The sequence below is a fragment of the Primulina huaijiensis genome, chromosome 12 (assembly GCF_012295235.1).
Source record: "Primulina huaijiensis isolate GDHJ02 chromosome 12, ASM1229523v2, whole genome shotgun sequence".
Classification (NCBI taxonomy): domain Eukaryota; kingdom Viridiplantae; phylum Streptophyta; class Magnoliopsida; order Lamiales; family Gesneriaceae; genus Primulina; species Primulina huaijiensis.
The window spans coordinates 5,254,612-5,282,171 of record NC_133317.1 but is presented as its reverse complement, the minus strand read 5'-3'; the positions used below and the strand labels follow the sequence as shown (position 1 = coordinate 5,282,171).

General features: G+C 32.8%; 3 protein-coding genes and 2 long non-coding RNA genes across 27 annotated transcripts; 4 read left to right on the top strand and 1 right to left on the bottom strand.

The window, feature by feature from the left end:
• Positions 1–513: 513 nt before the first annotated feature.
• Positions 514–3,835, top strand: LOC140990652 (squamosa promoter-binding-like protein 16). 20 transcript variants are annotated; one of them, XM_073460466.1, is made up of 4 exons: positions 514–757; positions 981–1,095; positions 2,001–2,313; positions 2,686–3,835. In XM_073460466.1, exons 3-4 carry the CDS (start codon positions 2,111–2,113, stop codon positions 3,455–3,457), a joined length of 975 nt encoding a protein of 324 aa, XP_073316567.1. In that variant the 5' UTR covers positions 514–757; positions 981–1,095; positions 2,001–2,110; the 3' UTR covers positions 3,458–3,835. The 20 variants fall into 20 exon arrangements, with proteins under 20 accessions (XP_073316567.1, XP_073316569.1, XP_073316566.1 ...); XM_073460451.1 differs by lacking the exons at positions 514–757; positions 981–1,095 and adding exons at positions 1,191–1,235; positions 1,321–1,454 and having other exon boundaries at positions 1,888–2,313; XM_073460468.1 differs by lacking the exon at positions 981–1,095 and having other exon boundaries at positions 514–730.
• A 434-nt stretch (positions 3,836–4,269) lies between these two features.
• LOC140990388 (uncharacterized) lies at positions 4,270–4,983 on the top strand. The gene is made up of 2 exons (XR_012177643.1): positions 4,270–4,846; positions 4,920–4,983. It is a non-coding gene; the product is annotated as an uncharacterized lncRNA (long non-coding RNA).
• A 9,948-nt stretch (positions 4,984–14,931) lies between these two features.
• LOC140989370 (agamous-like MADS-box protein MADS4) lies at positions 14,932–20,013 on the top strand. Of its 4 annotated transcripts, none has more exons than XM_073458574.1 (8): positions 14,952–15,283; positions 16,950–17,031; positions 18,540–18,607; positions 18,748–18,847; positions 19,031–19,072; positions 19,151–19,192; positions 19,409–19,542; positions 19,670–20,013. In XM_073458574.1, the coding sequence occupies exons 1-8, from the start codon at positions 15,099–15,101 to the stop codon at positions 19,737–19,739; spliced, it is 723 nt and encodes a 240-aa protein (XP_073314675.1). In that variant the 5' UTR covers positions 14,952–15,098; the 3' UTR covers positions 19,740–20,013. The 4 variants fall into 4 exon arrangements, with proteins under 4 accessions (XP_073314677.1, XP_073314675.1, XP_073314678.1 ...); XM_073458575.1 differs by having other exon boundaries at positions 15,022–15,283; positions 16,953–17,031; XM_073458576.1 differs by lacking the exon at positions 19,151–19,192 and having other exon boundaries at positions 14,932–15,283.
• Positions 20,014–21,356: 1,343 nt separating this feature from the next.
• LOC140990274 (uncharacterized) lies at positions 21,357–23,571 on the top strand. Its single transcript, XR_012177622.1, has 2 exons — positions 21,357–22,192; positions 23,174–23,571. It is a non-coding gene; the product is annotated as an uncharacterized lncRNA (long non-coding RNA).
• An 821-nt stretch (positions 23,572–24,392) lies between these two features.
• Positions 24,393–24,902, bottom strand: LOC140990308 (uncharacterized). The gene has a single exon (XM_073459926.1). It carries the CDS (start codon positions 24,822–24,824, stop codon positions 24,615–24,617), a length of 210 nt encoding a protein of 69 aa, XP_073316027.1. The 5' UTR covers positions 24,825–24,902; the 3' UTR covers positions 24,393–24,614.
• Between the last annotated feature and the right edge of the window lie 2,658 nt (positions 24,903–27,560).

Here is a 27,560-nt window from a genome sequence, read left to right as displayed (position 1 = left end):
TTCACATCGTTTCAAAATTTAAGCATAATCACTGCGGTATCAAAATATTAGATTTTGTTTCCGCCGAGCCGGAGTTATCGGTTCTAGAATCCTAATCACGTATAGGTGTAGGGATCAAGAACACTAACAAGAGAGATTTATATTAAACAATAATATAAATCATTATAATTTGACACCTAAATTTATTTTTGACTATTTAAAAATACTTGCATGTGAAATTTATGTTCAATGAAAGAGATAAATATGTTTACTCTCCATATGCCTCTAAATTCATTTACATTGGATTTGGACCGACGGAAAATATATTTTCCTAGTTTTAAAACAAATATATATGTTGTGCGTTTATATAATGTTTCGGGTTAATTAAATTGAATTTCAAGTTCTTCTAATAATAGAATATTTTAAAATTCATTTTATTTTTGTAACTAGCGTGTTAAATTTAATTAATTTTTTTTATATATTTTTAAAAATTTAATTTTAATTATATATGTAATTATTTGGATGTTGATCAATCTCTCTTCTTAAACTTTCGTTGTCCCTCTGTTTGCTCCATAACGCACCCATCCCGCAAGAACCCTACCCACCCAACCTCTGTTGCTACAATAATACTAGACAGCCTCCTCTCTTTTCAAATATACAGTAATCCTATCTTGCTTTTGCCAGTTGCCAACTTTACTGATCCCCTCTATAATGGAGTGACTGTCAGAGACTGAATGGCTGAGGAGACTGTGTCAGTCCTCTCCTTTTACACTTGTCTGTAAGTATTGTTGCACTTGTTAAATACTTGTATCTATCTATTTTACTTTCAAAAATAAAAAATACTTGTACCTCTCCTTGATGGTTGGTTGATCTATTTGTTTCATTTTGTTGCTCTTGAGGGGTCTCAATTTTTATGTGGCATTATTGATTCACTTTCTGTGGTCTTGGCATGGTTATGTTTTTTATGGACTCTTGGCTTGATTTCTGAGGTACAATTCCAGCACTTGGCTTTGGGGTCCCTTTAAACTTCCTCAAGTTCCAGTCTTTATCATTAACTTTAACCCGCGGAGAGAAAAAATTTGATGAAAAAGAATGCTTGAGCTGTTTCGCACAGTGGTCAGTGGGTAGCTAATTTCGGTTGAGCCTTTTTATCTTATATTATATATATTTTTATGTGAAATGTACTTATTTGAAGTGGGTGTTACCATGTTTTTCTACTATTCCTAGTTATCCTGTTGTGACAGACAAAAGAACCTGTGAGCTTTCCCTTTTTTTTTTGGTCTTTATCCTTGATTTAAATAGGGCTTTGATAGATTCACGCAACTGTTGTTTTCCTCTTAGTGATTGAACAAAAGTGGAGAAGGACGGCATAGATTTCAGGTCATGGTCTAGAATCTTTTTTCTTTCTTTTCTGGATCTGGTGTGAAATGGGGCAATTTTGTTTTCGGGGTACGTCGCTTCAATCAAGTTTTATCGTGAGTTTCTTGAATTATATTTTGAATATGTTCAAAACTTTCCTTCTTCAGACATTAAGCAATTGGTTAATGAATGTTAAATTTCTCTCATTTTAGTCAGTGTTTTTCTTTTAAGTTTCTGTAGCTCTTACTTGTGGATGGGATCCTTAAAAATTCCTTCTCTTAGAGAAACAAAAATTCGGAGAATTACCTTGTTTCAAAGATTAATTTGGGACAACTACTAATTGCCTCTGTATTTCCCCAGGAAAGTAGTGAAGTACTCGATTTTTATGCTATTTGTTTATTGAAAGGGGACATATGGCATTAACTCATTTATTTAGGACTCTTCCTTTGGTTTTGTTTTAAAAAAATTTCTTGGTTATCATCTGGAGCTACGAAATGATAAGTGCTAATAAATTGGTATGAGAATAAATGCTTTGTTACTATGATGTAGGCTAATGATTTCTCTCCACAACCTACATGACGTGAACTTGAAGATCGCTCGTTTTATGCTAGAAATATTTCTCAATTCTGAGGAGAGACGCTGTTCTTGAATTTTTTTCGCAGAGTAGATAGTCAAGTTGGATCGAGGATATAGCAGACAACTAGTTCATGCACGTAGGTTAGGGATTTGGTGCTTCGGGTCTGAACGAATTTGAAACCCACGGTGCTTTCCGATGGATTCATCGTCATTTCCTGGATCATCGAAAAGGGCCAAGGCTCCTGGAAGTAATACTCATTGCTTGGTTGATGGATGTAATGCCGATCTAGGCCTTTGTAGGGACTATCACCGGAGACACAAAGTCTGTGAGACTCATTCCAAGACCGCAAAGGTCACGATTGGCGGCCGGGAGCAGCGGTTCTGCCAACAGTGCAGCAGGTAGTGTAGAAATCAAGTTGTGATTGATTGTTCGTTTCTGTGATGCATCACTTGAATCTTCGCGTTTGTGTAGTCTTGAATGCTTTTCAATGAACTAATAACAATGATAAGAATCACATGGTTTCTCATCTGATATTGTGAAAAAGTACTCTAGTTACGTTGAATGTGAAGTGAGACAAGAACTACATTTACATGCGATGGCAAGTGGATCCGTTTCAATGTGTATATTTTTTATCTTGCATTGTCTTCTACTGTTGTGTTCATAATCGCTGAATTTTTGTGAGTCGATTTTGGGTTCAAATTCGTGTGGTAGAACTTTAACTATTCCCAAACTAGTTTGGACTTTGAACAAATCTTGCATCATATTTGTAGGTTTCATTCGCTAGTAGAGTTTGACGAGGGGAAGCGAAGCTGCAGGAAACGTCTTGATGGTCACAACAGGAGGCGAAGGAAACCTCAGCCTGACTCGCTCACCCGAAGTTCTGGACTAAATTTCTCTACCTCTCCGGCCATGGACAGTGCAAGACTTCTTTCATTTGGAAGCCCGCAGATACTTCCAAGCGCTGTTGTGAGCTCTTCCTGGGCTGGGATTGCAGAAGCAGATAGCAATCTGATGCTCTATAACAATCAACGACAGCTGAACTATATCGAGAGACAAAACTCGCTTCCTCAGTGTTCTGCTCACAGCTACGAGGGAGTGGTCAATCAACTCCCATGCTTGCAAGGCAGGGACTGCTCGTTTCAAGAAACCTCAATCTGTCAGCCGTTTCTTGATCCAAATACTGCATTGGGATGTAGTAACAGCAACCAGAAAATGTTTTGTGATGGATTTAAGCAAGTTGTTGACTCTGATCGTGCTCTCTCTCTTCTGTCATCGGCACCTTCCATCACGCGGGAGTTCTGTCTGAACCATGTCGACCACTCAGAACCACTCCCCCAGCCACATTCTTTAGTTCACAACTTGCGCTACTCTGGCCTAACTCATTTTGGATTCGGCCAAGAAAGTAAGCCAATTGAGTCTGTCACAGAATCTCGTGGTAGCAATGCCTCTACTTTGCATTTCTCCAAAACGATTCAGCATGCTCCCGAGGGATCGTCTACTAGTGGATCCACCCACCAAACTCGCACATTCATGTGGGAGTAGTAAACTTTTGGGCAAAAATATTGGCACTCTTTCAACAGAATGCGTACGACGGTGGTACTCCGTGGATTCTGAAATGTTGTAATGACCGAATATTTCTTCCTAAAGGGGTGAAGGAACTCTTACACCCCACAACCTCTTACTATTTGTTCTATGCTTTTTACTTTGATGTGAAAATTGAATCACTTTTGACCCATCTATTGCTGTGGATATGGGCGTGTTTCTTGCGTGGAACTAATGATATTCTTGGTTACGTAAAATTGGAGAAAAGAAAATTCGTTTCGGATCATGCTTTACATGGAAAGTGCGAAGTTTCTTGGATATGGGCGGTATGTGCTTGGCCCGAAGAATCCAATATACGCAACACATGTGATGTGGAGTACTTGAGAATAAGGTAGTGGAGGGTGACGCAATTGAATCTCTAGTATTTGTGGGTTCAAATGGTTTTCTTCAGGCAAGTTAAACTGAATTTTATTACATTGGGTGACAAAATTTTTTCCCTCTGATTGAACTCGTCTCTCTTCAATGGTTAGAGGTTTAAGCGACAAGTGGAATGAAATTTAATTTTTATACTTGAATTGCATATATTACGTAAATTGAAACTTATACCCTATTGTCGTTTCTTTTAAGTTATAAAAATGAGAAATCCATATCATCTGTTATATAATTGTTATATGAGAATCCCTTTCTTTTTTAGTGAGTGGAAAACCGTCGTTGTTCCTCCGATCCGATATGATTATACTCTATAAAATATTTTCCAAAGTGGACGAATCCAATAAAATATGAATACACGAATATATCTAATACACAAAAGATTCATTTCTATCTAAAACCTGGTAGCCCACATGAAAAAAACAACTCTTCTTGCATTATTCGTCAGGTATTAATTAATCATACCTCTTAGCTTCTATATATTTAGATCGGCACTCATAGCCAGATTAGCAACACAGGCCTAAGTCGAAGTTTTGAACCATTTCATTGATAATGGAAGTCGGTAGCCATAAAAAAGGAGGTTCGATGAAAAGCAAGCTCATAACGTCTTTCTACCGCAAGGCTAAGCCGGCCTCAGCCACCCAATACGCCACTCCCGCCGTTGTTAGGCCAGCTGTAGCTTTGGTGAAAGCAGTATCAATTACGAATCACGAGGGGAAGTTTTGTGGCTCCGATGGGTATAGCCACGGTGGGGATGAACATGTGGACATCAAAGCTTCGAGTTATATTTCTCACGTCAAAGAGAGGCTCAAACGTGAAGAATCGAATTTGTTGTTGATGGAGAAAAACAACGTAGTCAATTATTAAATATACATAGTTTTTCTATTTAATTTTATGGTTTTCAATATATATATATCACGTGGTGAAAATTAAAAATTGGTGAGATGGATCTTGTGTTTTGTCACGTGTATAATCTGTACCATAAAATATCAAATAAGTTCGGAGAGTGACATATTGCCGAAGTGTATTAGAGAATGTTTGTATAAATATATTACAAATAATTTAATAAGAAGGTAAATGTATTATTACAAAGCAAATTATTATGTGAAATAGCTTTGTTTATTAATTTTGGTTCCAATAAAATAACTATAATAAAAGCATTGTAATCCAAAAATTTAACGCAAATATTAATTTAGAAGTTGAGGTCTAAGGGGAGTCCATCCAGCAAAAGCCTACCTCGTCTGAAGTACTGGGCTTGACTTGTGAGCAAACAAAGCCCAAATTAGAATCCAATTAAAAATAGTTTGATTGTGTTGAATTTTTTTTTTCCTATTTTTTCTCAGGATTTTAGTGTGTAATGGATCTGTTCCAGATTTCATTTAAGCACAATAACAGCAAAAAAAATATTTATTTAATGATATATTAAGTTCACCGCCCTAGTTTCAGGGGGGAAAAAAACCATTTTTAATGTTTAAAAAAAAAAACCATTTCCCCTTTTATCATCCAACCAGTCAAACTTGGATCTCTCTTTTAAATTCATCAGGATTGAGTTTGGAGTTTGGGCCCAAAACCTTGTAACATCTAGTCTACCTACCGGGGTCGGTCCCCTCACGCTTTTTCTTTCACAATTTTCTGTTCTCTTCTTCGTCGATTTTTTTTCCTCGTCCTTTTTATCTTGTGCATCTCATACCCACGGAGCAATAGACTAAACAGAAAGCCAATCTCGATGATTGACTTTTATTCATTCTTACAATACGATAATACCTTCAGCCTTTTCTCCTCTATTCTTGCATATCGGCTGCTATTATCCGCTACTTCACTCGAATCCATAAGAGTGCTGTGGAGAGATTCAAGGTTCAAGGTAGAGGAATAGATAAACTATTTTTTAAACTCAAGATCATCTTTGAGCTGGACTTAAAAGTTGTTGGTTGTATAACTCTTTTTCTAGGCCAACTTAATGCGGCTAGACCAATTTTAAAAGCTTTTCAAAGTGCAAAACGGTCTGGCTGGATCTAGTGACATATATAGTCAATTAGTTCAAGTAATAATAGCACGTCAAACCGAAATGAATAAAATGCGTATAAGTAAATGACACAAGTATTTAATGGAAGTTTGAAAGTTAATCCTTTTACATCTCTCATTCTTCCACTTATGAAAGAATTTACTAGAAGATTTTGATTTTACAACAAACTGTACAAACTCACTTCAATTTAAGACTTATTATCTACCTAAATTGAAACTCCTATTACAACTCAATCAAACAAATATATATTTTGAACGTGTGAATCATCTTGATTCGGCGGTTTGACAACTCTTGGAAGTTATCCTTCAAAACATAGCTTCATCAGAACTTATAAGAAGCTTTGGTTAACCTAAATGATCTCTACCAAACTTGAAAGCTGGGGCTAGTGAGCGGCTTGAAGATATGTCAAGTAATAGTTCTCGAAATCTTGTAAGTTAAGAGTACTCGAGTGCTAAGACGAATCTCGTAAGCTTTTGTATGATTGTAACTTCAACTGAGTGAGGACACTCTCTTTTACAGTTGAATTTGTCTCCAACTTTCAAATCCTTAGCAAAGTTTTGAATTTTGTTCATCAGTTATTTATTGTTTGTCACCAAAAGCAAAGGATTAGAATCTAACACCAGTTTTCTGTATGTGCATGTCTCAAAGTAGCAGTAGGCACGGACCCAGACACAGAACGAGCGTCCATTCGTCCATCGATCAAATTACTTTTCAACTAATTTTATGCATATCATTTGGCTTTGGCTCTGGATTTTTGTAACTTTCTTTTTGTATCTCGACCATATTCAGACTTTCAGTACTCGATCCACTACTTCACTAATACAAAACCAAGATATTAACCTCGATTGATGTGTGTCCTGGACCCAGGATCTGTAATATATAAGACAAAATATATACATGCATATACAACTACGTACAGATTTTCACATCATGCATCTTTTTTTTAATTCTGATAATCCGAAATTAAAATTAACGTTTTAAATGGGAAACTTGATTCACATTTTTCCTAATTCGTCCTTATAATTTTGTTGATTGATTAATAACAATTTGAACCAAACAGTTGTCTGTCAAATAATGAGACGAATTGGCAAAGATGAATGAATACCCTTGACACCATCAGTGATATTATCATGCTAAGGATTTGGGATCGGATTTCCTAAACACACTTAATTTTAATACTATTTTGTTTTGGGTTTTCGGTTATTCTTATGGTAATCGCGTTTAAGTCGAAAAATAATTATGCTTTAAAATAGCTAGGGAGGATTCCTACAATCATTGCATATACAAAAACAAAGTTTTATTGAACTAAAAGTGTGGATTATAGAACATCAGATTGAACAATATTTATCGTTTTAGTCATTTATAATTAAGACATGATAAAATTACGTTTATTAAAATAATTTTTCGAGGCTTAATTATGTGAGTTAATTAGAGAATTCATGAAGAAGCAATTTAATTAAATTAAGATATAATGTATGTATTATATATTTGTATAACTATAGTAAAACATATAAAGCTAATAATAATGTCTGGCATGCACAATGAAATTTTATTAATTTTTAGAGATTTAATTAATCGATAAATTAACAATTTGTATTATTTTAGAATTTTTTCGGTTCAACAAATATAAATTTAATTACATAAAAATTCTTTACATTTTTTTATTGCATTTCCACAACATATATCAGAGTTTTTGGATGTAATGAAATAAAGTTAGAGAGGAATAAAACTAGATTTAATTTCAAAAATAACAAACAACATCATAATCATATTTCACTAAATCGTCCTCCTGTTTATATTTATAATTTTAGATAATTATTAATTTATGCTAATGAGTGGAGTACTATAGATATATATAAAGGTCATTTAAAAAATTATTATAATGTTAATTTATATAAATTATTATTTAGCAATCTGCCCCAAGTTAGGAACTAGAAAAAATTAGTATCTCTAGTTATTAACTAATTCATCGAATATTGAGTTAGAAATTTTTTAATTATACTATATTACACTAGCGATCGATAATTTAACGTTAAAATTGCAAAACCTTAAAGAAATAGTTTTTGGAAAATTGAGAGGGCAAGATGATAGATGTATTTACCAAAGAGTTCAGCTCACTGGAGACAGGAAGAATATGAGATGGGAGATGTTTTCCTCTATTATTATTCCATGCATTTAATATTAGGGTTTGCACCTCCACTACGTCGATCGATCCCAGCATTTGGCAGTTGGCACTCCATAAATGATCGTGCCATGTTTCTAATATAAATAATTGAGAATCAATTTTTTTTTCTTGAGTTTAATTTTTGGCAAAATAATTCATCTTGATTTACTGCAAATTACCACACATAGTTGGACCATGTGATGAATAAATTTAGAGAAAAATGTTTTTTGATCATGTATGTTTACTTCGCTATCTTCGTTGTTTTGACAATTTTCATTCTTTTTCTGACGTGGTGCTGAGGTCCAATCAATGCAATGCTGAAGTAACGCTGACGTGTGTAGTGTCACATCAACACTCCAGATAAAAAAAATTAAAATTGTCAAAAAAATAAAGATAACAGACTAAAACAAAATATGATATTATAGAGGACCAAAATTACAAAGTGACAAAATTACAATACAGAAAACGCAGTTTTGCTAGCTAAATATTATGTCATAAGATAATTTGAGCTTAGAGAATGCACATAATAGACCCAAAAACCTGCAGGATCGATAGATAGAGACTCATGTAATGATAAACATGTCTATACAAATTAAATGAACACACAAATATGATATATAATACAAGTAAATTTAAGTTATTCATAACATATATTTTGCTCATAATAAATATTTTATCATATTTTACAATCCCTGATTTGATAGCCATAGGGGTTTGGAAGAAAAAACTCGAGCATTAATGACTTTTTATTGGTTGGCAAAAACTTCTGTGAGACAGTCTCACGGGTCGTATTTGTGATACGGATCTCTTATTTGGGTCATCCATTAAAAAATATTACTTTTTATGCTAAGCGTATTACTTTTTATTGTGAATATGGGTAGGGTTGACCCGTCTCACGGATTAAGATCCGTGAGACGGTCTCACATGAGACTTACTCATATTGGTTTTGAATGTGAAAGATATAAATGGCACTTTTTCTAAATATGGAATTTGAAAATTGTAAATTTAGAAAATATATTCGGGAAATAGAAAGTAAAAATTACTTACTTTGGTGAATATAGGTCATCGGTCACAATAATTTCGATGTCTTTTATTTACTTTAATTTTACAGGACCAAAACATCCTGTTCGTTTTTTATTAAGCAGTAATTTGATAGAGACCGATACATTAAGATAGTGGCTTACCATACTATATATATTCGTCCTGGACATATTTATTTACTGCTGTGACTTGGACCATTGTATTTATTACGCTCAAGCATCAATTACATTACTCATGATCAAAAATGTGATCAGACTTACGGGATGTCCGAGTTGGTTGAGTAAGTGATTGCATGATTAATGATCAGGTATTCGATTTTCCTTACCAGCATTTTACCAGGTGAGTCTATTGCACATGATTTGTCTAGTGCGGTTTACTTGACTAACATAGTTCGCATACTATTGCGTCAGTTCAAAAATTTAGTCATCTTATGCAACTTCTTTTGTTATGTTAATAGAAATGGTATCAGATCTACCATACGTATTAGAAGTTGCATTTTGTACATTTAACCTTAATATGATTTTTGAAATAATTGAATAGAAATTATTGTTTCAGATAGGTAGCACAGAAGGCATGTGGACGAATAGAAAAAGAAGACAATTGGATGTGAGTTGAATAAAAAAGTTTGATTTCTTGAAATAGACTAAGGTCCACGTGTCATAATTGTTGAGGTCGAAAGTGTCTGGTTTTTTAAGGTTAAATGTCTGACACAACTTGTTCCCACGTATTATCATTCATCACTTACCCATACCAATTTAAACCTCAATTGAATTATTTGGTCCCTTCATTTATTTTCTTGAAAGTAAATCCTGTATTATATTTCTATGGATTCGAATATCGAAATTAATACATAATGAAGAAATTATAATTTTTTTCCAAAGAAAAGAAAACCAAATTGTGAAGGAATTTTTTTTTTTTAATTTTCTTTATGCATTTTTTGATTTAAATTCCATTAGCAAAAAACCAAATACATTTCTCCTGTAATAAAAATATTAGTAACTGCAAATAAGTATGTCCGTATTGGAAAAAAATATAATAAAATAAAAAGTAATTATATTTCTTGTAAACTGATGGTATTTTCTTTTTTTGGTGCCTTTCTAAATTTACCATGCAGAGCCAAAGTATAAATCCAACTGGAGCAATGGACAACACCACAGTCTCGAGCTTTAACTTTAAATGAGAGAACCCCATGTGGCCTTCTTCCTCACTGTCCCCATGTATTTGATCAATTAATCTCTCATTACACCATACTTAAAGTTCATTTCATGTATATATGTATGATTATGTATATTATCTACAGAGTTGATATATTTCGGTTTTTTGTATTTAAATCGTCGACTTTTTCATGTTAGTGTAATAAATTTGGTTTTTTCTTAACTTTAATCATTTCTCGTACAAATGTTTGATGCGTACAAATGTTTGATGTCATAATGTACAGGGATGTAATCGAGCCGAGCCGATCCGAGCCGAACTCTTGAATGTTTGAGCTTGGTTCGTTTATAATCGAGCCGAGCTCGAGCTTTATTTAACAAATATATGCATGGCTCACAAGCTTATTCAAGCCTTTGTCGAGCCTAAACAAGCTTAATAAATATGAATTATACATTTAAATTTTCATTAAATTAATTAAAAATAAATTATATATTTAAAGAAAAATATATTATTTTTATTAAAATTTGTAAATTTATTATAATAAATAAATTTAATAGATTTTTCTATATATTTCATAAATAATATGCAAAATCAATAAATCAAATATCAAAACTATTATTTTTTCATCTAAAAGATTACTCATGAACTTACAAACGAACATGTTCACGAGTTAACGAGCCGAGTACTGTAAAGCTTGAGTTTGGTTTGTTTATCTTAACGAGCCTCATTAAACGAGAACAAACGAGCTTTTATCGAATCGAGCTTCGAATAGCTCATAAACGGTTTGGTTCGTTTACATCCCTAATAATGTATATCACCGACGTGGTGCCAAAAATGGATAAAAAAAAATTAAAAAAATATATATATTGCATTGATTTATAGGAACGAAAAAAAAAATCAATTTACTTTACCATTATTCAATATATATATATATTTTTGGAGACACCATTTTTCAATGTTTCATATGTAGATATGGATACATTTTCAGTCAAACTGAATGAATGTTTTACCACGTCTAATATTACAAAATAACACGCAAATATTCCAACAAAGAGGTAAATTACGTACATCATTTCAATATTTAAATATTATACTTGTGTTAGAAAGAGAGAGCAAAAACTGAATCAAACCTTCGTTTTGGACCCATTTTTAATCAATCATGATTTAGATCGGTTTTAAAATCAACCTTAGCGAAATAATTGGTTTGGTTCAACAAAAAAATTTTAAAAACAAATCCAAATCAAATCTACTATTATTTTGTTAATAATCAATGCTTTGATAGCCATGTACGTACATGTTGATATTTTTTAAAACCCACAATAGTTTGGAACCAAACCGATAATCTAAGTTCACTTTGATTTTATTTTTAATTATTAATGGTTCAATTTAGTCTGGAATGTAGTAAAACCAATGAATTTTATTGTTCTAATTTTTTTTTAATCAAAGATCAAACCAAACTTGATTTGATCACCCTGTGCATGTGTGTTAGTTGTCCCACATCGGTTGGGTAAAATGCTTGGATGTTGCATATATGGACTTGAACAATCCTCCCCCTTTGAGCTAGCTTTTGGGGTTGAGTTAGGTCCAAGTTGCAATCTTAACAATGTGTGCATTAATTACTGAATGCGAGTAAAAGATTTCGAACATTGAAGATTTGAAGTACGTAAGCTTTTGCTTTCCAAATTAATTACAATAATTTCAACCTCATAGCTCAATTTTTGTGTGCCTTGACCTTATGAATCATTACAAACACCCCCTCAAAAAAAGAAGCCAATTTCAAGTTATTCACACGTTCTAAGAACCATCCAATCTTGTTTTTCAAATGAATCATGCATTTTACACACACCTAGTCAGATTCTGTCTTACATCAAAAGATCTATGTAGATAAGTTGCTTCTTTTTTCTGCTATACATAATATATACGGTTTTTTCGGTCAGTTCGATATTTTAGCCAAAAAGTAAAATGTTGGACCACATAGTACTGCTTGCGTGTTAATAATGCAAATTGGATACAAAGGGGGAAATAAAAAAGGACACCCATGAATAATTTATGGAGGGCAGAAGTAGTTTTCAATAATTAGTAAGTTAAAACTTGCAGTGTCAATATGAGAGTAATTCGATACCATGATAGATGCTTGTTGGTAAAAACTTGTGTAAGACGGTCTCACGGGTCGTATTTTGTGAGACATGTCTCTTATTTGTGTCATCCATGAAAAAGAATTACTTTTTATGCTAAGAGTATTATTTTTTATTGTGAATATCGGTAGGGTTGACCCGTCTCACAGATAAACATTCGTGAGACCGTCTCACAAGAAACCTACTCATGCTTGTTTGGGGCCTGGATCAAATAGTTTATGTGTTTAACATATTATATTATACGTGAAATTTAATATAAAAATTTCGATATCTTATAGTTCATCTGACACTAAAGTTCTAATTTTGTGACGAAGTGTTCGAAACCCAATCCCCAACTGAAAAAAATACATGCAATAAAAAAGAAAGCTTGGATAGTTAATTAATTTTGAGCGCATTAATTGCCATTTTGGACCATTAATTGTGGTTGGTTATTTATATTTCAAGAATCTTTATCAAAACTTTTCTACTTCCAAAACCCTCCAACCACCGCATAAAATCTTGTACAGCTTGTCTAATTAGAGAATATATATATACATATATATATATAAACATTAATTGTACTCCATAAGGGAAAATTTTGGTCAAATTTAAAATTTGATCTCCTCATCTTTTTCAACATCCATCTTATTCTTAGAATTATGTGTTAGTAATATTTCATCAAATTAAATATTTTCTGCGCTAGCAATCATGTGTTTTTCCTATATGATCAAGTCNACTGAATCAAATATTTGAATAACTTCAGTCAATGGTGGAGGTTAAAAACTTAGTCAACCAAAGGAAAATTTTGTACCATATCTACTTTTTTTCAAGGAGTCGGAATTTTTGTTCTACTGTAATTTTGAAAGAGTTTTGTAAGTTAATAACTATGACTGCTTGATTAAATTCCCCAGCAAATGTTGGCAATCGACACATATCGGAATAATATTGGCTATTTTGATCAAGGAGACGATGAGATGAGAGAATAGTTACTTGAGGAAAATATTTCTCTCTGTTCCATCGAATTTCTGCTCACTGATGTTTCTCCCCTTTAAATGGGCACACAACGTTAAAGTTCGAAAAAAATATTGACATGGTTATATGTATTATGGGTATTTTATTTTATTTGAATTCATTTTTATTATTTAGAGTGAATTCTCAAACTGTTTACATATAGTACTACCTGTGATCAAGTAAAGTAAAAGAAAATTTCCCTTAATAAATGAAGAGTTTATTTGTTTATGCATATATGTCAAGTTTTACAATTCTCTCACAAAAGATCCAAATATGTTAATTAGTTAGTCAGTTTAGATATTTTTCTGGGAAAAAACTCTGTGTTATCTGATGCCCAGTTACCCATATGAAGCCAGCAACCCCTCTAATGATATAGGAAAAAAAATTATTTTAAAAAACTGAACATAATGAAAGTTTTATATATACCAGCCATTTTATGTAATCATTTGCTTAGTTACATTTGAAATGATCTTAATATTTTGAAATATTTTTTTCATATTTACCTGTTATGTTAAAATTTACATCTTTTTTTCCCGAATCGGAAAACATTAAACTGCATCGTCATATATGACGACATTCTTGATGTTATATACTGACTCCGTATTATGTATAGAAAATATGTATTCGAGCATCAGACACAACATGAAATTTATACGATATATGAACTAATTTTTATCTTAACCTTCAAATTATGTTATATTAAAAGTAGTACGTATATATATATAGCTTCCTTAGGGTTCGATGACAACGGTGACATCCAAAGAATATTACTAGCCTATTGACCACTTATAAATTGACGCGTGGCACATAGTAATAAACCATCAGTTCAAAGGTTGCCCTCCTTTTTTTTACCTGTCAACTCTTGCGATTGGATGGATGCCTTCTCTTTTTTACCACATCACATCGTGAATGATTTCTGACCATCGGATCCGATCCGATCCAGGCCAAACTCTTTTATTAACGTGTGGCGTAATTAAGTTTTGCGTAACGAAATAATTTAATTATTACCTAATTTTATTAAATAAAGAGTGTACATGGCGACTTTAATATTTATTTTATACCGTAAACACATTTTAGCACATGAGGAAAAAAAAGACTTTAAAGTGAGTTTTACTATTTATTTGCTTCTAACGGATGAAATATATCCCAATTAACAATAGTTTGTGCATCGACTTAATTCTACTCATCATTAATAATTAACATTATTATGGTTAATATACAAACATAATCGATATCTTCATGTACGAATTACACTTATAAAAATATATATGGGGAGTCAATTTAATTATTGTAAGCTAATTATTAGTTTCCAAGAATAGGGGAAAATCAAAGTAATATAATTAAGTTAATATAAAATCTATATTAGAAGAGATAATTAATTTATAGAAGTAGGGACTGCCCAAGCCTTATGGAACAACACCTTAGAACCACCGGATAATCTCTTCAACCTCAAAATCAAGATTCTCAGAGTTATCAAAGCCATTAGGGGGAAAAAAAGAAGAAGAAGCAATTAATTAAATAACAAGAAATTTGGTTCGCAAATCTTGAATTCGATGGAATCACTTTCATACCACCAATACTACACCTCTGTTCTCTTCTGACTTTTACTTTTATACTTACATATATCCATATGTATATATATATATAGAGAGAGATAGAGAGAGAGTAGAAATTTGTAATCACAAAAAAGAAAAGTGAAAGAAAGAAATGGGAAGAGGGAGAGTTGAGCTGAAGAGAATAGAGAACAAGATCAACAGGCAAGTGACTTTTGCGAAACGAAGGAATGGGCTTTTGAAGAAAGCTTATGAGCTTTCTGTTCTTTGCGATGCTGAGGTTGCACTCATCATCTTCTCCAATAGAGGAAAGCTGTACGAGTTTTGCAGTAGCTCTAGGTATAAATTAAACAAAACAAAACAAACAATAAACCTTACAGTTTCTGCAATTGCAACACCTATATTTATGTATAAAATATATATAGTATTAGCTGGGGGTGGGTCTTTTTAGTTTTATTTTTACCTTTCTTTCCTTGAACTTATAAGATTCTTTCTTAATTATTTTGTTGTTTGGGATTGTTTGAGATCTGGGCTTGTCTCAAAATCCAAACTTTTTTATGTTTTCTTTGAAGGGAGTGATTAGTGGAAGAAATGCAATTTTTTACTATCTTTTTTGGTGTTGTGAGAGATTGTTTTTCCATTCTAGTGATTGTTTTGAGTCGTATAGGACTCTGTGCTTGCGAGTTTTGTTAGATCTGCCAGAGGAAACCACGAAAAGAAGATTGTTTCTATATTTATGTTGAGTTTCTGCAGGCTTAGGTGTGAGATTTAATTTGCTTCAGCACTGCAAGTCTATTGCGCCTTTTGTGCTATTTTCTTTCTCTCTTCTTCTTTTTGGTTCAATTTGGAGTTAAATATGCTCCGATCTAGTGTTCTATTACCCTTTAAAACGCAACATGGAGCAAAATTCAAGCTTTCTTTAGTATTTATTAAAGAAGTATTTTACACTAATATAATACCAATAAATTTTTTTGAATCTGATTTCTACAACCCCTATCTCCTCTCAGTTACGTTTTTTTTCCTTTTGTTAAACAGATTTCTTGTATATAATTTAATTCTGGATGCAAGGGTTGGAGATCAATACAACAAGTTATCTTTGTGTTGTGTTTTTGCCAAGATCCAAACTTTTTAGGGTTTTCTGTTAATCCTCTTCTTTCTTTTTCTTTTTTTTTTTTAAAAAAATTCTTCATGAAGAAAAGTAAAAATTTCACTACGAGCTTATCTTAACCTAATTTTCTTTTCTTTTTGATATGTTTCGACAGAAAAATGGATACTGGCCAAGATTACTCTCTCTGGCCAGTGTGCCCAAAAAAAAACAGCAGTTTCTTTTGAACCTAAGGATAAGCCTTGATCTGTTTTTCCCTCCAAATGTTTCTTGTGCGTGATTTTTCTTAATTCTTTGTTAAAAATATATCGATTTGGGGTTCATGGATTTTTTTTCCTCTCATCTCGTTAGGGTTTAATTTAGTAACATCTACATACATAATTTTCTTTTCCTCAGTCATTCTCAGATCTCTTGGATTCTCCTAAAAATGACTACGCCGTCCACAAATTTAAAGATTTTAAGTCTTTTTCTGTTTTCTTAGCTTTTTTTCCTTTTTCATGGTGGGACGTTTGATGCAAAGCAGTCTTTTTTCCGGGTAATAAGAAGGTGTTTCGGCTTATATGGGGGATTCAGGGTTTTTTCTTGATAATTATATCTTCTTAAACAGTACATTCCTTTAAAAAAAAGTGTATGAGTTACCACAATTTACCCATGGGCAATTCATAGACCTTCACGAATACATACTGAAATTGAGTTACATGCTGTTCTTGGGGAATTTGGGACACCTTTGTACTTCTGGTATGCATTTTGATGCCCATCTGACAATCTAAGAAGGCTAATCATTGATTTGGCTCATGCTTTAGTTACAAATAAAATTAAAGTTCTGTCTTGAGGTGTAATTGCATATGATCTATTGTTTAAGCTACTAATTACTTTTCTAAAATGGCTTGTCATACCCAGCAGCATTCTCAAAACATTGGAAAGGTATCAAAAGTGCAACTATGGAGCGCCGGAGACAAACGTTTCCACAAGGGAGGCGCTGGTATTTGCTACTCTCTGATTGTTGGTTTCATATATATCCAAGTGCTTTTGGTGCAATTTGGTTTATTTATTAGGTTAATTTCTGGTCTAAAATTTGTTTACAGTTATGTAAATCTATTAATTGAACTGCCCATGATTAAGATAATATACTTTAGTAACAACAAACTTCAAAACAAGAACAAAATAGTGCTGTGTAAACAATATAAAAAATAATTCAGAAGTGTTTTAGTTATCATAATTTTAATACAAATTTTTTAGTTCTTTTAGATGGTACCAGATTTTCTCAACAAAGATTTTGGTTTTGTACCAGATTTTACAATTCATTTTATCTTCATAAAATTCTAAGAACTCTTCATAAAAAACATGGATGTGATGAATAATAAAATAAATTTTCTTATTAAGAGTTTGTTGAATTGTTAAATTGGTAACTATTCTTCAATGGCTCAATGGTTTTAAAGGGTTAACTGATAGTCTTACTTTGTTAAATAAGAAATCTTCTATATGATTGCAAGAGTAAGTTTATCCGGAATGATGAAATGTATATTACAATTAAGATTTTGTTGAAATATAGATTTGCAGTTAACCCAGAATTGTTTAGAGGAGTACTGTTCATTCTTCATATATGATTACAAGAATAAGTTTTTACGGAATAATAAAATAGTTATTCTAATTAAGGTTTTGTACAAATATATGTGGTTTTGAGCTTATTGTGATAAAATAAGATGTAATTTCCTTGTGATGAAACTTGGTTAAAATATTTCATAAACCAGGAAAATTCTTTTTTCAAAAAAAAACTTCAGAGTGGTGTTCTCAATTTTCGTTTTAACATTTCACTTTTTGCGATGAATTTCCAGATTGTTAGTTAGTTGGAAGTTGTTTCTCAAACGAAGTTTGGTAAAAATGGTGAAGGAAACAAGAGATTGTAATGTATCATATGGTGGAAAAGAAATGGCTAGTGTATAGAAGAGAAATTTGTTCATTTTTGACATAGAATTGCATATTTTCTCCACACAATGAAGTAACAACATCTGGAGACAATGGTACTTGTAGAAACTGTGGATGAAATTTCAACTACAACTTAATTTTAAAAACTTCATGCTATTCTAGAGTTACCTACATTTATCAACCCTTTCCTCTTCCTCGAAATATTTGATATATGTGATGTTTCTCTTTGAAAAAATATTTAATTTTATTACATCTCTATCTTCATAAGTTTTTTAGGTGAATTGAAGCGGATATAATTCCATAGGAAATATGTCTCTGGTTTTATGAATCTGACACGGGTTTTTTTTCAGTTTCAAAATTTACGTTGCTGGAGTCCTTTTTTTTTAAGTGGAAGAAAAAACATTATGTATAAGTCTGAGAAAAAGTATGTTCTGTCAAAACTACCCAATAAATCTTCAAGAAAAATATGGAAGTTAAAGCAGATAGATTTGAAGTCCAGAGAAAAAAGATGAGGTAGAACACTTCTGGCTAGTGTTGTTAATTGATTTCATTGGTTAATAACAGGAACTGAGCAGTCAGCACGAGTATATGAAGCTTAAAGCACGCTATGAAGCCCTACAGCGTTCACAAAGGTTTGTCAACTCCAACTGTCATATAAGAAATTATCAAAATATATACATGATTAACTGATCGAATGACTGTTTGTGCAACAAAATTAAAAGTGGGCTGAACGGTTAATTTTTGGTGGTAATTAATGTGTTAATAATGCTAGGAATCTTCTGGGTGAGGATCTTGGTCCTCTGAGTAGCAAGGAGCTTGAATCACTTGAAAGACAGCTCGACATGTCTCTGAAGCAGATCAGATCAACACGGGTATGTACTGCATCTTTTCAATCTTGTGATGCAACGGAAAATTTTGTTTGATGAAGTAATAGAGAAAGTTATCCATTAGCTCCAAGAAGTAAGTAGATTGTTAGATCATATTTATGTAAATAAAAGTTTTGATAAATGATGGATGGAAGCCGGCAATGAATTCTTGAAAATTCAAATTCGCAGACTCAAGCCATGCTGGATACCCTCACAGATCTTCAAAGAAAGGTATTTAAATCAAACTCCATTTCGTCAACTAACCCTTCATTTACCAATATGTTAATCTGGGTTGTTTTATACGGGTAGGAGCATGCCCTCAATGAAGCCAACAAGAGTTTGAAACAACGGGTATGCCATGCATGCATATTCTTCAGTTTACTTAGTTAATCCTTAATAACTGGACAGGCGATGCATGGCCTATCAAACATTTCAATTTCCATGAACAAATCATTCGTTCAACAAAATTTCTTGAACTATCCTCTCCATATATGTGAATCAGACAACGAATTATTGGTCAGTCGGCCTAAATTTTGATGGGTTTGGTTTTGTTTTTGTATGAATTAGTTGATGGAAGGAAGTCAAATAAGTCTGCAATGGAATCCAAATGCTCAAGATGTCGCGTATGGAAGGCAAGCAACTCACCCTCAGGCCGACGGTTTTTTCCATCCTCTCGATTGTGAACCAACTCTGCAAATTGGGTACTCGATTCAATCCACATATAATATTAGAGAGATTTGTGGCTTTGCATGATTCTGTGCTATCGTATTAACAAATTTCTGACTAGTATAAATTTGGTTAGAACTAATGAAATTATTGAAATTTCAGGTATCAGAACGATCCAATGGCAGCAGCAGGGCCAAGCTTGAATAACTATATATCTGGCTGGCTGCCATGATAGATCAATGGAAACAAATGCAAACGCGACTCTTACTTAATTTGGTTGCATTTCTCCATCATAACATCATCTTATGTGTCGTAAACGTGTTTGAATAATAGAACGACTTCTCAAAAGACTTCGCTATCATCCATTACTGTAATTATTATTATTGTTATTATTATATTCCACTTTGTGGAATAAATCTGTGCAAGACGTTATGTTCTTAGCTTTTATTTCCTCTTTATTCGCACACTCTGCGTAAAGAAATTTTTACCCTATTCTAATTGCAAATTAAAGCAATTTGTACGTGGTGAACCAAATAAATAAAGTAAATAGTTCACAATATTAGGTGAAAATTTTTCTATGTATTGCAATAGCAAAACAAAACCAAGACATATGCTTAGTACCAACTTATATAAGTTGCGAAATCATATATTGTATTTATAAGAAATGATTACTTAAATATAAAAGACTAATGTTCTTTTCGTTGTTGATGTTTTAAATATCAATGTTTCAGACTTTTTTAAACTGAGGTCTGATCGTGGAAGATTGTAAGATCTTAACACATTCTTGAACTTTTATTTTTGCAGAAAAATCAACTAATCAGACCTCCCATATATTATTAACTAATAATGAGTCATGACCAACCTTTGACAAGTTGTCGTCATACCCAAAAAAAAAAAAAAAAAATTTGTCTCATCAAATCAAATAATGTAGAGGTCAATTCGAGTTGCCACTTGCCATCATCACGATCTAAATAATCGCTGCTTTTACGTCCCATCTCGGGAACTTTTTTTCCTCACTTTTTCGTTCATTTTCTTTTTTGTTAAAACAAAAGGTTTATAAATGGAAATTATGAGTACGTATACTAACTATGCCCCTTGTACAAAAGAAGACACTGTCCGTTTTCCGCTGTATAATAATAATAATAATAATAATAATAATAATAAAGGACAAAGTAGCGTAATTTCGTGACTATGTAGAGAGGATAAGACCAACGTACGCCTTGATAAATCGGCGGGTGGCGCGTGTCATATACTCACGGCATGTGTCAGCTCAATCAATTTTCGTTTTGCTTTCCCATACAGCGAATACCGAATAGCACGCTTATTTCATTTTCTTTCTCTATACGCGTGTGGAATTATTAAAGCGCAATCCCCTGCGCCCGGTGTTGTACATCAACCTACCAGTCTTTTGTATTTCACGATTTTTGATTTATAGTAGGATGAGATGATAATGATATGTAAATTTGTTGACATAATAAATTGATAAACATTATCAAATCTTTAGATTTATTTTTGAATTTTGATCCAAAAATCTAACTATTTCTTATCTCATATGATACTCACGGAAAATTTAGGATCCGATTCCAGCAAGTGTCATTAGTCCAAACGCATGTTTTGAAATTGTCCTGAGCCTGAAATCAAGAATAAGACCGTTAGAAAGAGGCCGGGAGGGTGTCCCGGCGTATCTCCTCCGACGCTCAACTCAAAGACTGAGGATATGAGATGAGAGCAGCTAAAGATGATGTTGAAAAATAATATAATGAATTAATAATAATACGTTCAAACCTGATATTTATAGGTGAAGGATGAATCAAGAATAGTGAGGTCATACATGGAGTATCACCATAAATGGAGCAATATATTATTCTTGCAAATAATAATAATAATTCTAAAAAATATGAAAGTATGCAATGTACAACGCTGGTACGATGGAGTTCACAACATAGGATTTTAACTTGGAAGATAATGAACAGTAGCCATGGAATAATGATACCGAAAAAAATATTAATTTATTTTCTATAAGAAATCTGCCATTGAAGAACCTTGTTCTGACTTCAATCCACCCTCTGGGCCTTTTTCGATCAATTTTCTCATGCCTCGTTCGTTGATCTTCCATTTGTATCCGAAAAAGAAAATTTCTCATAAATAACATTAATCTTATCCGTTTCGTAATACCGAAGTTTATCCATTTACCTCGATTTTCGCACTAATTTCCCACCTCAAATTAGCATAAAAAGCTTTTATTTTTATAATTAAAGACTACAAAATCAATCCTTCGGGGAAAAAAAGATTCGAGTATGAGGAGAGGGAACCAGCAAACTCAAACAGATCAACATTCCAGGATTCTCTATGAGTTAACTGCTTTAGTTATGAATATTATGCGATCCCCGCCGACGTCGGTGGGTTTTTCGGATCAAACGCCGGATATCCATCAGAGGAGGAGAGCGGCGACGTCTCTTGAGCAGATAACTCCAGCTGGATTTGCCTCTTTGCTTCTTGGGATTTCTCTGGCTTTGATGCTGTGCGGATCCGTCACTTTTTTCATAGGGTTCATGTTGATGCCTTGGATAATTGGATTGGTTGTGTTTCTGTACTTCGTTGGGATTGTTTCGAGTATTTCGATGATTGGGAGAGCAATTTTGTGTCACAATTCTGGCCCCTCTTCCCCGTCGAAAGATGTCCCTTGTAAGAATTCTTGTTTGTTTTTCTTATATTTTTTGTGATTAAATAACTATTCGTTGGAGATTTCTTGGTGATTACTGATTCTGTTTTGAAATTGTGTAATTGTTGGAAATATGAATTTTTCATTGAAGAATTGGGAAGGATGAGGGACTCAGGCAATCGTCTGTGTTAAGAATTGAAATTTCGCAACTTAAATTGCTTATTGTGTGGTTTGTTGGGATTCCCTTGGTGCTCTCTGGTTGTGTCTCTTAGTTTATTTTAGTGAAATTGGGTTGGGTGATTCTGATGATGAGTAAATCAACAAGATTGGGTTGGTTTGATTACGTGTTAACTGGACTTTGTCGCATGATTTTGGCTTCCCGGGAACAAATTTTTAGCTTTAAACTGGATGGTGATGTAATGGAAGGTTCAATGTTTAGTTTTAGATATAATGAAAGCTTGGGCCTTTCATTTGCAGATTCCGTGCAACTTTTAAACCATTGAATATTAAATAGATGTTCGATGGTTCAAGTGACAAGAAAACTCTGTATCCCTTAAAAGAAACATCCACCAGTATGTGTTCGAACTAGTTAGACCCCGAGAAGTTGCAGGAATAGAGGTTCCATACTTCCATACATGGGAAAAAACCAATTGAACGTCGGATATCACATTTGATGACAAGAAGCCGGGAGATCTATGGTTGTTTATCAGCAATCATCAGTATCTATTCATCTTTACATTCATTGGTTTTTCATACCTGCGAGAATCTTTCTTGATCTTCACCTTTCCTCTGTTCCATACAGAAAACTAATACATACATGCATTATTTACTGAGCATCAGAGTCATAACATCACCTGAAGTTGTAGAAAGTGTTGGACGTTCGGATAATCGAACCTAAGAGCCAACACTTCTAGAGCTGCTCTAAGTTAACTCTGTAGTCTGTGTTACAATGATGTCTATTCTTCTGAACACGGCAAGATGGTTAATTTTACTTTGTGTTGCAGCATGGAAGCTTTTATGAGGGATTCATATAGCTGGATAATAACATGCTTGTGGGCTGGGGCACGATTTAGCAACGACATTCGCATTGTGTGATTCCAATTTACGGCTCCTGCAGCAGCGGAACTCTGTGGATATTCTTCTCTATATATGATATATAGATTGTTTTGAAGGCTGAAGTGGTGGTTCGGTTCATCATTATACTAGAGGGTGTTCTCTATATTCAGTTCGAGTTCTCGAGAGCTGGGATATCAATGTATCTTGTACCTCTTTGGTTTTTCATATTAGCAAAACCGAACTGTATAATTAATCGTTTCTAAGACTGATGTCTTTATGTCCGACTCTGATGGGAGTTGAAAGTTCGTTGAAATGGTTTAATAAAATCTTAGACAAGTTTGCAGAATGACTGTGGTGGGTGGCTACCATTTCAAAAACTAATTGTAGTGGTTGGGCTCGATGGAAATTCCCCACACGACCAAATTTGGCTACATGCTGGCCCATGTGATCAAAATGTAACCTATGGAGAGGTACTCTGGAACCAACCGGTTTGCCTTATATGTAGCTAGGAACCATAGGCTGCTTGTCTTCAAAAAAATTTATGCTATGATATGGTAAAACTCCATGTCAGCGAAATATAGTTTTGGTAGTTTCGAAATATTTAAATTTAGTATGGAGCTTTTACTGAACACACAATAAAACCATTTTCAAAAAAAATCAAGTGACCTAAATCTATTCGTTGAGTTTGGGTATTTCTTTATTTTTATTCTATTCTTGTAAATAGAATAATAATATTCTTCAAGTAGTGATCTGCATTAGTTTCTAAAATATTTTAAATCTTGCACATTAATTTATAATATAGTATAAAAAAATGTAAATAAATTTTCCGAGTTTCCATATGAAGCAAAGCATACGAATCCATCTTTTCTAATGTAATAAAAAAATTTACATGCAAGGTATAAATAAACTTTAAAGACTATATCTCTTGTGAAACGGTCACGAATTTTTATCTATGAGAAAGATCAATTTTAACGACGTTCACAATAAAAAATAATATTTTTAGCTTAAAAAGTAATAATTTTTCATTAATGATCCAAAAAAGAGATCCGTTTCACAAAATACGACCCGTGAAACGTGTTGATCGACTTTAAAAAATGTCAAAAACAGTTATCACGAAGTAATTTAAAATTCATTCGAGCCTGAAATCGATATGTATGTGCTAAAGGATAAAAGAAAGAAAATCTTGAATTAACATTCAACACTAAAATTTTCACAGCAGTTCCTCCACTCCGAAAGCCCAGAAATTAAATAAAAACTCACTCCACCATTATCATTAAATATTACTGAAAAACAGCAGATAATTGATTACCGACAATCACGAATCTTCCAACTCCATTTCAATCAAACAAACATAGAATTACATCACAGATCTAATTTTCAGAAGACAAATCAACCGGTGTAAATGTGGACGCCGATAGCGATGAGGAAGATGGTGATGAGGCCGAAGAAAATGATTGTGTGGACTAAAATGGATAACCCGCTGGTCTGCATGTTCCCGAACTCGACGACCCGGCCCCGACCCGGTAACTGGAAGAGCAGACCCGGACTCAACAGCACGAACAGCACCACCGCTATTATCACGGGTCCCCAGTCAGCCATTGCTCTCAGTCTCGCCCTTTTTCTCTCTCTACACGTTGCGCTTGGTTTTGCGAGATTTGGGTGAGTGTATATGACTTTTATATATAGAGGGAATTTTTTTCCCCATTTAATAAGTATTTTCGAAACTAAAGCTGGAGATTACTGGACGCAAGGAATATAATCAAGATATTTATATATTTATCAGTGATTTTTTTTTTATATCATTACAATTAGATGAATAAAATTAATGACACGTCTATTTATAATAATGAGTAATATTTATGATATTTTATATGTGATTTGGATAAAATATTTGTCTCATGAATTTAATTTATCATATCGTTTCACAATATTTTTATTTTAAAATATATATACATATACAATACAGCTAATTAACATAATAGGCAGCATAAGAATGAACATTACTTTACAAAGCCGAGCTAAGCACGTGGCAGAATCATGTGAATTGGATATCTTCACAAAATATTACACTTTGCATATAATTTTATAATTGTGTTTAGAATTACGTGTTGGTGTGGTCATGTTTTAAAATTTTAATAGTACTTTGGATAAAAACTTGTGTTATAATGACACGGGTTTGCTTCACTTGGTGCTAACGTTAAAAGTAAGCTTGGTGAAGTGGTTACGGTATCCTTTGTTATTACTAGTATCAGATTACATGTTATTATTATTTTTAATTTGATCAAATAATATTAACAATTAAAATGAAATTATTTTTAAATTTAGAATAATTGTTTGATTTAAAAATAAAGTTTTGTATTGCTTTTTTCCTACGTAAAATATGGAGTGACTTAAGAGGTTTTTAGTATGGTAAGAAGGGTAATTATAGAATTAAATATTTTAGTATCTTCTAAGATAGTTACTCTAAAGGTCTCACACTTAATAATATAATATAGATTATTATTATTATTATTATTATTATTATTATTATTGAGTATTGTATAGTACCATGTAACTATGTGTTGGAATGTCTAAAAAATTGGATTTGGAATTGAAATTGAATTTAGATTTCATGTTTTGTAAAAATTTAAAATAAATGATATTTTGTAAAATTTGTAAAGAAGACTTTAAATTTATAAGTAAGAAGACAAAAACTTGTGTGAGACGGTCTCACGAGTCGTATTTTGTGATACGAATATCTTATTTGGGTCATCCATGAAAAAGTGCTACCTTTTATACTAAGAGTATTATTTTTTATTGTGAATATCGATAGAGTTCACTCGTCTCAAAGATAAAGATTCCTGATATCGTCTAACTCAAGTAAGAAATATAAATTTCTTATTATTTTTATTGATCTGTTAGGATGTCACTTAGTTAAATAAAATTTCATGAAATCCCGTCAAATACCAATTATATTTTGAAATTTCATTTTGTCAAATAGTGAAACATTATTTTCAATTTCCCAAACACGTTGCGAGCATCACGGCTAACTACCCATCAATATAACGCGTAGATTTATGTGATTGAGTAAAATGCAGTTAAATTTCGATAAAATTAAGATAGTTTCGCAAGTATCATACTATATGTTTATTATCAACATAATGTCACAATTTAATCGTCAGCTTTGGTAGTTGCTTGTACTAATCTTTTCATGTGTCAATCACAGCGAGCTCCATAGAATACAATAACAAATTGATTATAATGTGTGTGCCTGTTAGTTAGATGTCTGCCTCTTTGGGGGAAGCGGCGTAGTCGGAATGTCTTGGACGAAGTCAGACGTAAAGCATGCCCCTGGGCGTGTGTTTTTGTTTTGGGGCTGAGCCAATTGGGCTCGCTTTCATGGACTGTAGTAAATTACAAAGCAATTAAATTAAAGGCCCGCCCCTCCAAAATGTACACTCTCTTGACCACATATGAAACCTAACTAAAAAGACTCTGAATATTTTAAAATATATATTCATTTCAGGATAAGCAATCCGAACACTACCCGTTTTGCTAAAGGTTGAAAATATAGATTTGCTAAGATAATGATTTGTAGTAATTTATTATTCAGAATTTAAAATTTAAAAAGAAGGAAAAAAAATAAATTTGGGCTATTTTTAAAAATCCATACATAAACACGATTTAATCTACATAAAAATCAAACGAGGAATTGAACCATATGTAAAAATTATCAAAGTTTAATTTACTTAGAGAGTATGTCTTTTGTGAGACGGTCTCACGAATCTTTATTTGTGAGACGGGTCAACCCTACCGATATTCATGATAAAAAGTAATACTCTTAGCATAAAAAGTAATACTTTTTCATGTATTACCCAAATAAGAGACCTGTCTCACAAAATACGACCCGTGAGACCGTCTCACACAAGTTTTTGTCTTATTTGAAAAAGAGAAGGAAAATAAAATGTTAATCAAATGGTCTAAAAAGAGAGGCGAATGAATGTTTCGTATTGCGGCAATCTTTTGCTTGTACGACCGAAACTTTTACTCAATCAATTATTAATCATTACATGGACAGAATTGTCACTAAATAACGTAATTTTAAAATATATCTACTTTCATGCCCTTTCCACTTTTATATAGAAAATCATGAAGCATAAACTTTAATTTCCCTTTCCAAATATCTTCTGAGTTTATATTAAGTTATGTCATCTGATTACTATTTGTAATTGATTTAAAGTACTCTTCATATGTATGTTATTTGAAATCAATCATTCGTGCAATCAAATATGTCATTTCAAATTAAAAAAATAAAAACTTGTATGAGACGGTCTCACGGATCGTATTTTGTGATAC